This window comes from Sciurus vulgaris (genome assembly GCF_902686455.1).
Source record: "Sciurus vulgaris genome assembly, chromosome: 3".
Classification (NCBI taxonomy): domain Eukaryota; kingdom Metazoa; phylum Chordata; class Mammalia; order Rodentia; family Sciuridae; genus Sciurus; species Sciurus vulgaris.
In genome coordinates this window covers 132,373,000-132,386,309 of record NC_136463.1, presented here as the reverse complement: position 1 = coordinate 132,386,309, position 13,310 = coordinate 132,373,000, and the positions used below count along the sequence as shown (strand labels likewise).

The window sequence follows — 13,310 nt, the reverse complement described above, 5'->3', positions numbered from 1 at the left end:
TAAAGTAACTATAAGCAGATCAGATCTTACTATATAGCCTTTTGTAACTCATTTCTTTATTTTATTGTAATTACTTTCATTTTTATCACTCGCTTACAGTCTTGCTTTGTGATTTACTCTAGTACTGTGTTTTAATTTCTTTATTTTTTTTTGTTTGTTCTAAATTTTTGCTTTGTGGTAACCATGAAGGTTACAGAAAACATCTTTTGATTATAACAATCTATTTTGAAATGACAGTAACTTAATATGATCATAAACCAAAAATCAGAGAAAATATATTAGTAAAAAAAAAATGTGCTTATACTCCATTCCTCCCTACATTCTGATTTTTTTTCCTTCAGTGCATCAACAACCCAGCATCATGTACATGCTGAATGAATGAATACTCTACGATTCAGCTACACACCTAACCCTCATTTTGAATTTTTGAAGTCCCATTTTACCTTTTTCTATTTACTATTTTTCTCTTAACACATGAATGTAGTTATTATTATTTTAATTGTTTTGTTTTTAGTCTTTATGCTAAAGATATAGATTAGAGAGCATTATGAATTTATCTGTATATTTAGTATTGCCAGTAATTTTTGTGCTTTCCCTTGTTTTCTTCTTCCTCATAATGTCTTTTTCTTTCACTTTGAAGATCTTCCTTTAGCATTTCTTGTAGGATAGAGATATATTCTCTCAGTTCTTGTTTGTGAATGTCTGTAGCTTTGCTGGGTACAATATTTTCAGTGGGCAGTGTTTTCCCTTCAGTTCTGTGAAAATCTCTTGTCACTCTCTCCTGACTGGTTAAGTTTCTGATGAGATGTCTGCTGCAATACCTTATGGGTTATTTTTGTTGTTTTTTTTCTCTTAGTGCTTTGAGAATCTCCTCCTTGTCTTCTGCTTTGAAGTCTTGATTATAATATGTGTGGAGGTAGAATTGGTTGAGTTAAACCTGATAGGTGACCTTTGTCCTTCCTGTACCTAATTTTGTATCCTTCTCTAAGATTGGGTAGTTATCTCTTTGAATAAGCTTTCTACCCCTTCACATTCTCTAGCCTCCTTTGGAACTCAATAATTTGACTAATGCTCTTTTAATTCTGTCCCAAAGTTATCACAGACTTTCTTCATTCCTCTTGTTTCTTTTTTCCTCCTTCATCTGTGTAGTTTGAAGTAGGCTTTTCAAACTCACTAATTCTCTTTTGTGTTTGATTTATCCTACTATTGGATAAATGCCTTCTACCATTTTTTAAATTCCATTTAGTATAATTTTCAGCTCAAGGATTTCTGTTTAACTTTTACAAATTGCTTCCATCTCTCTGTTAAGTTTCTCTGTTAAAGTATTGAATCATTTCTCTGTGCTTACTTGAAACTTTTTGAGTTTATTTAAATAACTGTTTTAATTTCTTCATCTGAGTTTGCCCATATTAGTTACCATCTGGTCAGTTTATGGCATGAATTAGGTGAGGTCATGGTTTCTTGAAGCTTTTCATACTTGGTGTATGACATCAACTGGGCATTGAAAGATTAGTATTCTATTCTTCTTAGTCTGAATTTGTTTTTGTTTGTCTTTCCTCCTTAATTTTTGTTTTATTTTGTATTATATTTTGATAATTTAGACTTGAATATTTAATTACTTTATTTTTTCCTTTAAAAGCAAGTTCGTCTAATACTATATTTTATCTAAGCATAAATTTAGCTGTATACCTTAGGACTTTAAATGTAGTACCTTCATTATTATTCTTTCTAAACTTTATAATGATTATTCTGTATTCAATTTAAGAATAATTCTTTAAAGTTTTAAAAAATTTCCTAAATTATTTGTTTTATTATTCAGACTTTATATCATTTATATCTACTTTTATTACATTGTGGTTTGACTGTACCTATTTGAAATACTTCAGTACTGTGACTAGAAATTCATGAGTGCCTTATCTTTTTTCCTTCATATTTTTAAAAATCAGAACATTAACTGTATGGCTAACTGTTGGACCTCTCAAGATGAACAGATGCTGCAACAGCTGCCCTCTTGAGTTTAGGTTTGTTCCTTCATGGAATCCACATTGGAATCTGCAATACACAATTTTTAGGTGCCTCATCAGAGCAATCCTGGTGGTATTTCCTCTTTTAACCTTGGCACTCCTGCTAAACTTGCTCTTGAGCTTACAGGGCAGCCACAATTACCACAGGGCATCTCCTGAAGGTGGAGAGCATTAGAGCCAGGGCAGCCACACATGGTGTGCATCTTATACAGTCCTTTCCAAACCGTGTGAGCTTCCCTTTGCCATCTCCCTTCTGTATTGTGGATCATACTATTTATCTGATATTAATGTTGCTAGTCCTGCTTTTTTATTCTTTGGCTTGTTTCTGCCTGTTCTATCTCATCTTTGTTTTCAAATGTTATTTCTTTTTAGTTTAAGGATAACTCAAGCAAAAATATAAATTAGTTGAATTTTGTTGCTTTGTTTTTTCTTTTGCTCACTTTAATAATGTTTGCTTTTTAGTTGAAAAATTCATTTTTTCCTAATATTTAATATACTCCCATCGCTGCATTTGGTTTTATGTGTTCTGATAAATGTGCTCTTACTCCTTTTGTTTTCTTTGTTATATTTTGCCTGATCATATTTGTAATACCTTTTAGAATTTATTCCTACTAATTTTAGTCTTTACTTTGTTGCCAACTTCAAGAGTGAAACAATCTATGGAATGCTCCTTCTATCTCTCAGTGAGACACTTATGTAAGCACATGTTCCTGTCCTCTTCCAATAGTTTGTTCAACATAATGTTGGTTACGAATTCTCTAATTTTCACAATATGAATAAAGTCTTTAAGAAATTTATTCTTAATTTTTACATTAAGTTTTATAAACATATTAACAAATAATTGACAATAATTTAGGATAAACATTAAATTTTGCTGGGCTTATTTCTCACTTTTTTCTGGATCGCTCTTCTGGATGTGTTTCAATTAGTTTTCTTATTTTTATTTTTTATTTTTTTTAAATGTGAGAGCAGTCCCATATTCTATAAACCCAGGAATGTAGGCACGCATCTTTGGTCCACCTCTATAGTATTTAGCGTGGCTGTGCTCTCTGGCTGTCAACAATCTCCACTGCTCTCTTCTGCTGGCCCAAGAGATTGTGTGTACAAATTATTTCCTCAACCTTCCTAAATCACATACAGTTTCAACTATCCAAGTGTGTAAGCCATGCTTCTGTGTTCTCCCATTGAGTGACGCTCTGTCTATGCCTTATTTTTCTCCCGGACTTAGGCTTTGGAAGATCGGGTGTGGGAACTCTTGCAGGAAGCGGACAAGACAGCTGAAGAGAACAAGGATCAGAGTCAGGTCTATGATGCCATGGCCCAGACCCTGGGTGAAGCATGGACAGCCCTGGTCTCCATGCTTGAAAGAAGAAGGGAACTCCTTAGGTTGACTTGTGAATTTTTTGAAAATGCCTTGGAGGTTTGTATTTGAAAATAATTCTCCCTTTTCTACACCAAAGTCAATAAACTGCACTACTGAAAATGTTTTATTTCCACAAATAGACAATTGAATTTTGAAAAATGGCAGAATAGCAAAGATATATACATTTAAGATAATACATTTAATTTTTTAAATTAAAAATATAGTAAATGTGGGCACTCTTAGTCTTCAAGTTATTTTGATTTTCTTTCCTCTTTAGAAGATGGTAATGCAGTTACCAAATCAAACAATTACCCTGATGATTGGGTCATTAGGAAATGCTAGTTCAGAGCATTCTTGTTTACTAAAAGTTGGAGAATAAAATTCTGCTGATTAAAAACAAAAAGCAATCACAGAATGTTCCATAGAACACTTAGCTTATAAAGTTAGCATTTTATCAAGTACTTTTCTAAAGCATATATAGTTGATTTTCTGTAGTTTGAGTTCATTGAAATAGAGGGGAAGGAAAAAAATACTAAATCTAAGAAGGTCATTTCCCCTATAATTTTTCTTGAATTCTGTAATTTTTTTTGAGGCTCCAGATTTCAAAATGTGAGCCTCAAAGAACATTATCAAAAGAAGTGTTGTATTTGGTTTAAGCCAGTTATTGGAAATTTCACTTTTAACTTCTCTGTCAAGTGGCAGCACATTCGTTCTGATGGGAAGCACTGCTTCATTATGATAAAGCACTAGCTTTGAAAAATATGACATTTTTAAACGGAAAATTCTGAACTTAAATCCAAAATAATGAAGCAAAGAAGATTAGTAATAGAACATAAAAATTGAGGTAGACAATCTCATGCATCATGAACTCGTTTAAAAGGAAAAAGGAGGAGCGAAAACCTTATTGTCACTTCCAAATTTTGCTCTCCACAATTTGAACACTGATGTCTCACTCAAAGTTATTTTACAGACCATCTTGGGGAAAAGTTCCACACAATCATCTTTCTTGAAAAAAAATAAAGTAGCTGAAATACACCTACAGAAGCCAAATTATAGATGTAGCTGATTCATTCTATTCTAGTAAGTGGGGTACAGGTGTCAATTGCCTCCAAACTCAGCTCTTCTGAGCACAGGAAATTATTTCTCTAACATTAGGCTCAATATTTGCTTCTCACTGTTTTAGTGTTAATGCCAGCTAATTTTCTCCATGATGTGGAAATTACTTCCACATACTGCATGAAGTCAAAGGAAATATTAAGTCTAACCATTTTGACCCAGCATTCTTCTTTTACTTGAGTGAGCCTTTATTGGATCTAGTGAAATGACTAAATGTTTCTGTATTATCCTACTTCCAATTTTTGAACCAATTCCTGCATACTCTTCAGGCTCCTTTTGTTTACCAAGCAAATTTATCAGTAATAAAAAAGAAGAGGATGAAATTAATATCAAACTCTGCCCTGTACAAACTGTGGAAAGAGGAAAAGTACAACTTTTTGGGGGAGAAGAGAAAATATCCATAAGTTAATAGAACATCAAGGAAACTTTTTCAAGTATTGTTTGCTTATTGGTTTACTATTTTTAATTTTGAATAAGAATTTAAAGTATATATATAAGTTATACAGCGACCTTAAAACTTTTCATCATGTTCTACAAGGAAAAAACAAATCATCACCAATGGTCATTCATTTTTTCCTCTTTGAATATTCTCTTCATTCTTTCTCATGAAGGTAACCATTTGGTGTGTATCTCTGTTCAGGCTACTTTCTGTATAAACACATATATATTTTGCTTTGTACTAACAATGGAATTAGACTGAAACTTGCATTTTTCACTTCTAAGTTTAATCATAAAGGAGGAAAAAAATAACCATATTTATACCTTCTCTGGGTTTTTAAGTTAAATTTGCTCATAACTTCATAAGTACTGGCTAGCCAACCTTTTGCTGGTTTCCATTTGCAAACTTTCTGCTTATTCCTTCAGACACTGCCTTAGAATGTTGAAAGTGACTGAATGTATTACATAGGTTACAATAATTTTAGTTGAAAAATTGAATAGACTTTTGAACAGTAAATAAGTTGGTCTATTTCAACACACAGGACATATTTCTTGGTATAAAAGAAACCCAAAGGAAAGAGAGGGTCTGTGACACTTTGTAAATTGACCACATGCAAACACCTACTCACAAAAACACCCCAAACCAGCATACACTCACATAGATCATTATAGAAACATACATGGCCAGCTAGGCCATTAATTTATCAAATCATCCACAAATAACTGTAAGTAGGATTTTGATTTTTATTGATTTCTTATGTTTTCTCCCTACGTTTGTGTTGTAGTTTGCTATTAAGATAGACCAAACTGAAGATTTCCTCCAGAATCCTCATGAATTTGAAAGTGCTGAGTCCTTAAGATCACTCCTTCAGCTTCATGAACATCACACCAAAGGCAAGAGACATGTTTATTCTTCACATAAACTTTTAAAGATTTCAAAAGATGTTAATATGAGGATACTAATGTACAACAGCATATTTTAAGTCATATTTTTGTGTAGACCCCCACTTGTTCCCAGAGAGGATAGGTAAAGCTTTATTTTTGGTCACCTGAAAGAAAGCACTAATTGTAAATTGTTCTAAGAGATAGAACCTCTGGAAGATTCTGTACCTGGTCTGTGAGGTTTTAATTTTTGAGGACCGAGGCTATTTTCACCTTGTTCAGTGTTTTATCCTCTGCATCTAGCAAGATGAATGGTGGGTCCTAAATACTTGTTGGTTAAATTCAGTGAATATTCCTTTTAAGCGCTAATAAATGAAGGCCAGACTTTATCCATTTTGAACAACAAAAATTCCTCTCTTTCACCATTGAGGAAAAAAAGTAGTGAACTTCTTTGAGATAAAAGTCTAATAAAACATTATACAAAAAGGTTTCCAATTTCTTCTGAACAACTCTGAAGACAGTCTAATTGTTAAACAACAATTTCTATGCCAGGCCTTTTCCTCCAGAATTTGGGAATGGCCAGGACTAGAATAAGGAAAGTATTTGCAGAAGAGTCGTTATTTGCCATCATCTTTGTAGACAAATAGATAAATACATAGGAAAAGTCACTTCTTTCCTTCCTAATGTGTCTTCTAATTAGAACTAGGTATGAATGAAATGACGTCCTGAATTTGTCACAGTTCTCACTTGACTTTTATCTCCACAAACTTAATCATACTAAAGAATAAAGAACATTTTCAAAGCCAGAAACATGTATTGTGCTTATATCACTCTCCACAGGACCATAGATCATCATGATTAATTACTTACCACAACTTTTCCCAAACCCAGAGATTAAAGAATTCAATATTTCCTGTGTAAATTTTTTATGAGAACCTATGAAATACATACATGCAATTTTAACTGATTATTCTGTAGAAGCTATCACTAACAAGAATCATAAACATCAAAAGATTCAACACTAAATCAGCATCTACTCATTTTTACATGGCAGCTGCAATATAGCTGGGTCCAAAGGGAAAAAGCAGAACCACATGACATGCCCTCCAGGAGCCTGGAAAGTAAATTGAGTCCAGGTAACTGAGATGGGTTCTGTGGTCTCCATTCAGTCTTGATCCAACCAGCATGATCATCACACGGCAGTTTTACCCTTGGAAACCTGTGAGTGACTGATACTTTTGTTGAGAGATTCTTACTGAAGCAATAAAATGAAAATTTCCAGAGGGATTGTGGGTTATAGAAGTAGAAAAATTTCCACAAACATTTGGAGATGGAGCTGGAAGAGATGAAGTAGTCTCACATTGTCTTCTTGCTCTGGTTGGCTCCTACAAGGTTGGCAGGTATGCAGCACTGCAAACCAGCTTATGGGTGTGCGCTGCGTGGTTGGAGGCCATAGGCTCAGGGTAGAACCCTTGCCTTGCTTTTCAGAGGCATTGTGTTCCAGGGTCCACCTGGCCTCCTCTTAGTCTGAAAGGAAGGATGAAAATGCTATCTGAAGACAGGAAGCATACTTTATTTTTGTGATGACACAATATTCTCCCACCCTGATGTGATGCTTATCAGAACCCTTTTGTGTTCCCTTTTGTGATACTGTAAGCTCAAAGATTGCACAAGGATTGGTCAAGATATCCGGTCCTAATTCATATGCCTCATGGCGGTTCAAGGGCTTTGTTTTCATAAAATGGGAGTTGATTAAATATAATCATCAACTGATTCAGTGGGATATGATTAAGATGAACTGATTTGAAGTGCATATTAATGGATGAAATTCCCATATGTAGTTAAGGGCTTCAGATCTGTTATCTTTAAGTTTAAGGAAATGAAGGATAAGTACAGTTGGCAGTCTAATCCATTTCTGATGTCTTGATCTATTGAGTAGTACAAAAAGAGAGTGTTGGAATGACAAAAGCTAATACTGTAGCTGGAAACCATAATCCAACTTACCCCTGGAAGTCCCTTCGTGACAATTAGCTTCTCCTGTGCCTTTTCCTGAGTGAGCAATGCTCAGGCTGCACTGCATGTGAGAAGTTTATTCTGTAATATTGCAGAGGTCAGAACAACAAACAGGTTGAAGTTTCTGCCCTCTGGAATGTTACAGAATAAGTCTGTTCCTCCACAAGACTATCCTTAAAATAGGTGAAAATTAACGTATCTTCTCTTGTCTTCTCTCCTTTGGGCTAAACAAGCCTAGTTAGTTAGTCTTTTCCAGCAAACATGGTAAACATTGCTACCAACCTGGTCATTCTCAATTCAACCACACACACTTAAATAGTGTTTTCCAAACCTGACGCTGGTGAGAAACCCAGAGCCATGTGTCTGGGGAACGCACAGCCTTTGGCTTCAGGAAGCCAACGGTTCAGCAGGGCAGATGCCTGCTTGCCAGACCCTCCTGTGCTTCCTGAGGGTATCTCTCATACACCACCCTGCTCACTGTGCAATAATAACTTACTTCCTCACTTATCTTCATCACCAGATTGGGAGACCCTGGGTGAGAGGGATTAGGGCATCTCTGTATCTCCTGAACTTAGGATAGCCAAAGAGTATTTCTCATTGAATATTTCTTGTATTCAATTCCAATGGAAGACATGGCAGATTGACGAAAAAGTAAGGAATTTGTCCATTTACGTGACCAGCAGGGTAGCAGGTAACATGCTGCTGCAGCCTCAAATTAACTTTGGCTCTGGAGGTTGCATGCTGGAGCAGTGTGGCAACGATTATGCCATTTCGACAGAAACCCAGATGTAAAACCAAAAGAAGAATGTAAATTGAAATTTTGGTTAATTACATGTATTATAAAAGGCCAGAGTAGTATGGTCGGATCTACCGTCAGTCTGTAGTACCCTGAATCCCTAAAGTTGAGCTTCCCTCCCTCATTTGAAAAGTCTAATGTGTAAGAGCTAATTATGGGAAGGAAGAGATGTGGATACTTTGCTGCCCACTCAGACTTCCCCTTTGTGTGTGTGAGCCTGAGCCGTGCACGCGTTGTATAGTTGTTCATAATGTCATAACAAGCTCTTCAATGCAAAGGAAAGAAATCTTTCTCTCCCCATATACAAAAGGAAACTCACTCATCTGATTACTCCACTGATGATTACATTATGGCTATATAAATTTAACTCATCAGTTTATAGGCACAACCCTCTATAACCTGTTTCACCTTGTTTCTCCAGTCGTTTTTTACACTCCCATAACAACTTGTTTTAGACAATAGGTCTTTTTTCTCCACCACCCCGTCCCCTACCACTATCTTAGTTACGTTTTCTTCTGTGTTATCTTTTCATCATTGTGACCAAAATACCTGAAAAGAACAACTTAGAAGAGGAAAACTTAATTTGGGTTCACAGTTTCGGAGGTCTCATTTCATGGTGGGCTGACTCGTTGCTCTGGGCCTGAGATGAGGTAGAACATCTTGGAGGAAGAAGTTTGGAAGAGGAAAGCTGCTTAGCACATGGCAGCCAGGAAGGAGGAGGTGGGGAAAGGAGAGCCAGGGACAAGATATAGTCCCCAAGGGCATTCACCCAGCCCAGTGACCTACTTTCTCTAGCCATGCGCACCTATGTATAATTACCACCCAGTGGGTCATTCAAACGCTTAATCCATCAAATAGATTAATCCACTGACAAGATACACTCCCCACCATCTAAAAATTGCCTAATCGCCTTATTTCTGTACCTTGCTGCACTGGGAACCATGCTTTTAAAGCATAAACTTTTCAGAGAACATTTCAAATTTAAACCATAGCAGATTCCATTTCTTTGTTCAAGAAAATTACTCTAATTTTAATGTTCTCCCCTTTTCTTATCCTATTTAAATTCTCCTACTCTTCTGTTCTGGTTCAAATCCTTAGGTTGTTTCATTTGTTTCTTTGCATTGATGACTCCCAAATTACCCTGGGGCATGTTATCATACTCTTCTTGCTCAGAGATACTATTATCTTATGTTAGTATGCTCCAGTACTATTATCTAATATTTTAATAGATAGATGTTCCTTAAACTTTTAATGCAATTTACTCCAAAGATCACAAACTTGTGACCCATTTGACAGATAAATATGCTTTATCTTGTGGGGAGTTTTAATTAAAAATATACAAAGTGTAAAACATTTAACACAGAAGCTTTTACATACAAATCTGTAGTTATAACTCTTTAGAAAATTGGAAGCCCTATCAGCACTGGAACCATATTCTCTCATGTGAAAAGTTGGTTGGAACTGAGTGAAAACTAACCCCATTAGACTGAATGAGCTTTTCTGCCTTGCCATAGTCCCTGGCATTGAAGCACTTGGTCATAGCATTCACTGAGTGTTGACCATGACAGGTATTGCCCTTAAACTTCATATTTAGTTCAACAACATCAGAATACAGAATACTCCAGGGAGAGTTGGCACCATAACCAGCATCACACCTCTAAAAACAGTGAACCATACCAAAATTCCACCGTCTTTCTATGCCCTATACTGAATCATGCTATTGCTAAACTTTAGCATCTAACATTTGGTAGTTGGGGCTGTAGTGATAGTTAGGACAGGGTTTTTGAGCAGTTGCTTTTTAAAGTTTGTAAGTAGTTTATGTTTACACATTTAGATTCCTTGCAGTGTGATGTTATTAATATTAAAGTTATATAATTTAAAATTATGTAAAGAATCCAAATATTACTACCTAAAAGCTTGCTTATATCATCCCTTTTTCTTTTTAATTTTCTTCTAGAACTCTTAGAACGATCTCTAGCCCTTTTAAACAAAAGCCAACAACTCACTGACTTCATAGAGACATTCAAGTGCGATGGACCGAATGTGAGTTCCGAGTTGATTCAGGGAGCTCAGAGCAGTTGTCTGAAGATTGACAGCCTTCTTGAACTTCTGCAAGACAGGAGAAGGCAGCTAGACAAGTACCTGCAGCAGCAGCGACAAGAGTTGGGTCAGGTTTTACAGATATGTCTGTGGGACCAACGAGAAAACCAGGTAAACCAAATGGGCATTGGCTGATGTCCTGCCTCAGCTAATTGGTCATATGTGGATGAGTCACACCCTGGGACAGTATCTCTGTTGTCATAGTCAAATCCTTTTATTTAGTTCAAAAGGCTTTCTTTCAAACTACCATGTTGTTTTCCTAAGTAAGTACAAATACAAAAGAAACAATTTTTATTTACTCTATAATGATTTTTGTGAATGGGAAAACACTTATGGGCAGTTTTGAAAATGACTGTGTTCTATTGTTGGGTTCTCTTTCTTACTTCCTTCCAGGTCACTACTGGCAGGCACAATTCTGTGCAATTCTGAAATGCTAATAATAGTTTTCTGGAAAGTTGGAGAGAAATGAGGGTGCTGAATTGTGCTAGATTGCTGTGATTATTGTTTTAAAAAGTTTGTAACCTCAAAATAGAAGAGTGGTCTGATGTCAGTGAGAAAATCTGACCTTGACCAATGGCTGAATGCTCAGTGGTTAGAGAGCTTAGAAGGCTCTTTAGAACTCACTACCCAGGCTGCGGCACAACTCTTATCAGTTGTTGAAATGTTTGCAAGGTATTCCTTTCATTCCAGTCATTTAAGGTTAAGTGTGGACAGAATTCTCTTTGAAAACCCCCAACTCATGTAGATGGTATATTTATTACAACACTTCCAATTGCCTCAATCCTGAGCTCAAGTCTGTGAATATTAAGGGGAAGGAATTAAGAGAAAGGATGTGGAAGGAGATCTCCTGGTCTGGATGTACAGGAAAGGATTTTTTCACATGTTTTGTTTCTCTTTGGTACAAATTGGAAAGACAGACCTATAACTGGAAGCAAATACTGGTTCTTCTTTGAAGCTGGAAAAGTGAGATTTTAAATGATGACTAACATTTCAGCTAATAATTATTGAGTGCCTACTATATGCCAGGACCTATTATAAATGCTAGAGATACACTAGACAAAAGGCAAAGTCATTTTCCTCTATGAATTTTCCTTCTAAAGTGCTCTTCAACCTTAGCACTATTGACATTTGGTACCAGGTAATTCCTTGTTATGGGGGGCTATCCTGTGCACTCTAGGATATTGACCCTGACCTCTGTCAACTAGCTGCTTGTGAAACATCCCTCAGTTGCAGCAACCACAAATGTCTCCACATTGCCAGATGTCCCCTAGGGGACAAAATTACCCTCAGTTAAGAACTATTGTTCAAATGCAATAAGAAAATCATAAAATATACAAGTGAAGTGAAAAGGGCTTTTAAAAAACCAAATAGGACAATGCATTTGGACGTACATTGTTCTGTTATTAGATAAACCTCTCCCAGGAGGTGAAATAGAGCAGAGGCAACTGTCCACCCTCCAGTCGTAGACTCTGTTTGCCGCTTTGCATTTTCTTTCTAAGCTACTTCTGCCTTGGCCAACCAGCTCCTGACCTGCTTTTGCTGTGCATTACCTGCCCACCCCACCTACCCCCAATTTGGTCCTTTCACTTTCACCTGCTCATTATTCTGAGTACTGTCAACAACTGCTATAGTCTTTTATCGAAGATTGTGGCATAACAAAGAAATCCAAGACTTGGGACAAGAATCAATGTAAAATTGTCAGACAACTGTTTCCAGAGTTCCTTGTCCTCCCTATCTCAAGTGGGCTTTCTTTTAATCTCTCCTAATCTCCACCCACCATCATGTTCCCAGAGCTTCTGTCCCCCTGAAGAAACCTCCTTACCTGTTTACGTTCTTGAGTTCACAAGCCCAAGTCTCTGCCTTTAGTGCCTCCAAAGACAGACTAAAAATTCCTCTTGCTTTATTAGACAGAAGAGTTTATCACTTTTAATCCTCAACCTCACTGATTCAAATTAACAGAGAGACCTTCTGTCTCCAAAGGAAAGTCTCACCCAAAAGACTTCTCAATGCAGAAACTGTCTACAGTAAGTTTTATTTATTCATAAGATAGCGATTTTGTCTTTCTGCTTCATGACTTGGCAATAATCATCCACTTGGATCCTCTGCAGTTAAAAAAAGAAAGAAAAGCAAAGAAATCACATGAAAATTCAGAAAATTCAAAATGAACATTCTAACCCAGTGACATGTTAAAGGGAAATCTGGATATCTGCCAGCCTTGGAAAACTTAAAGATGTTTCATTTTAACTGAAGTGAGGTATCATAGAAGCTTTCTGATTTGGTGAGTTCTCTAATTTATAAGTCCTCAGTTTCCTTTTCATATATATATTTTTTTAATTTAAAGAGGGAGGTGTTTTATAGAGGATCTATTAAAATAGATTTTATTTCACAGCAAAACTGAGCAGAAGGTAGAGATTTCCCATGTACCCCTCTTCCCACCGCCTCCCACATTATCGGCATCTCCCACCAGAGGGACACATTTGCTACAATTCATATACTTCCATTAACACATCTTTATTCCCCAGACTCCATTGTTGACATTAGGGTCACTCTTGGTAGTGTACATCTGTGAGTCTGGACA

The 13,310-nt window shown here is 36.2% G+C and overlaps 1 protein-coding gene across 8 annotated transcripts in view; it reads left to right on the top strand.

Moving 5' to 3' along the window:
* Positions 1–13,310, top strand: part of CCDC141 (coiled-coil domain containing 141) — a 202,330-nt gene that overhangs the window by 70,121 nt on the left and 118,899 nt on the right. For all 8 annotated transcript variants that reach the window (XM_079134532.1, XM_079134531.1, XM_079134534.1 and 5 more), the window contains exons 3-5: positions 3,253–3,444; positions 5,727–5,835; positions 10,590–10,843. In XM_079134532.1, the coding sequence (XP_078990658.1) occupies positions 3,253–3,444; positions 5,727–5,835; positions 10,590–10,843 (555 nt within the window). The remainder of the gene's footprint in view (positions 1–3,252; positions 3,445–5,726; positions 5,836–10,589; positions 10,844–13,310) is intronic.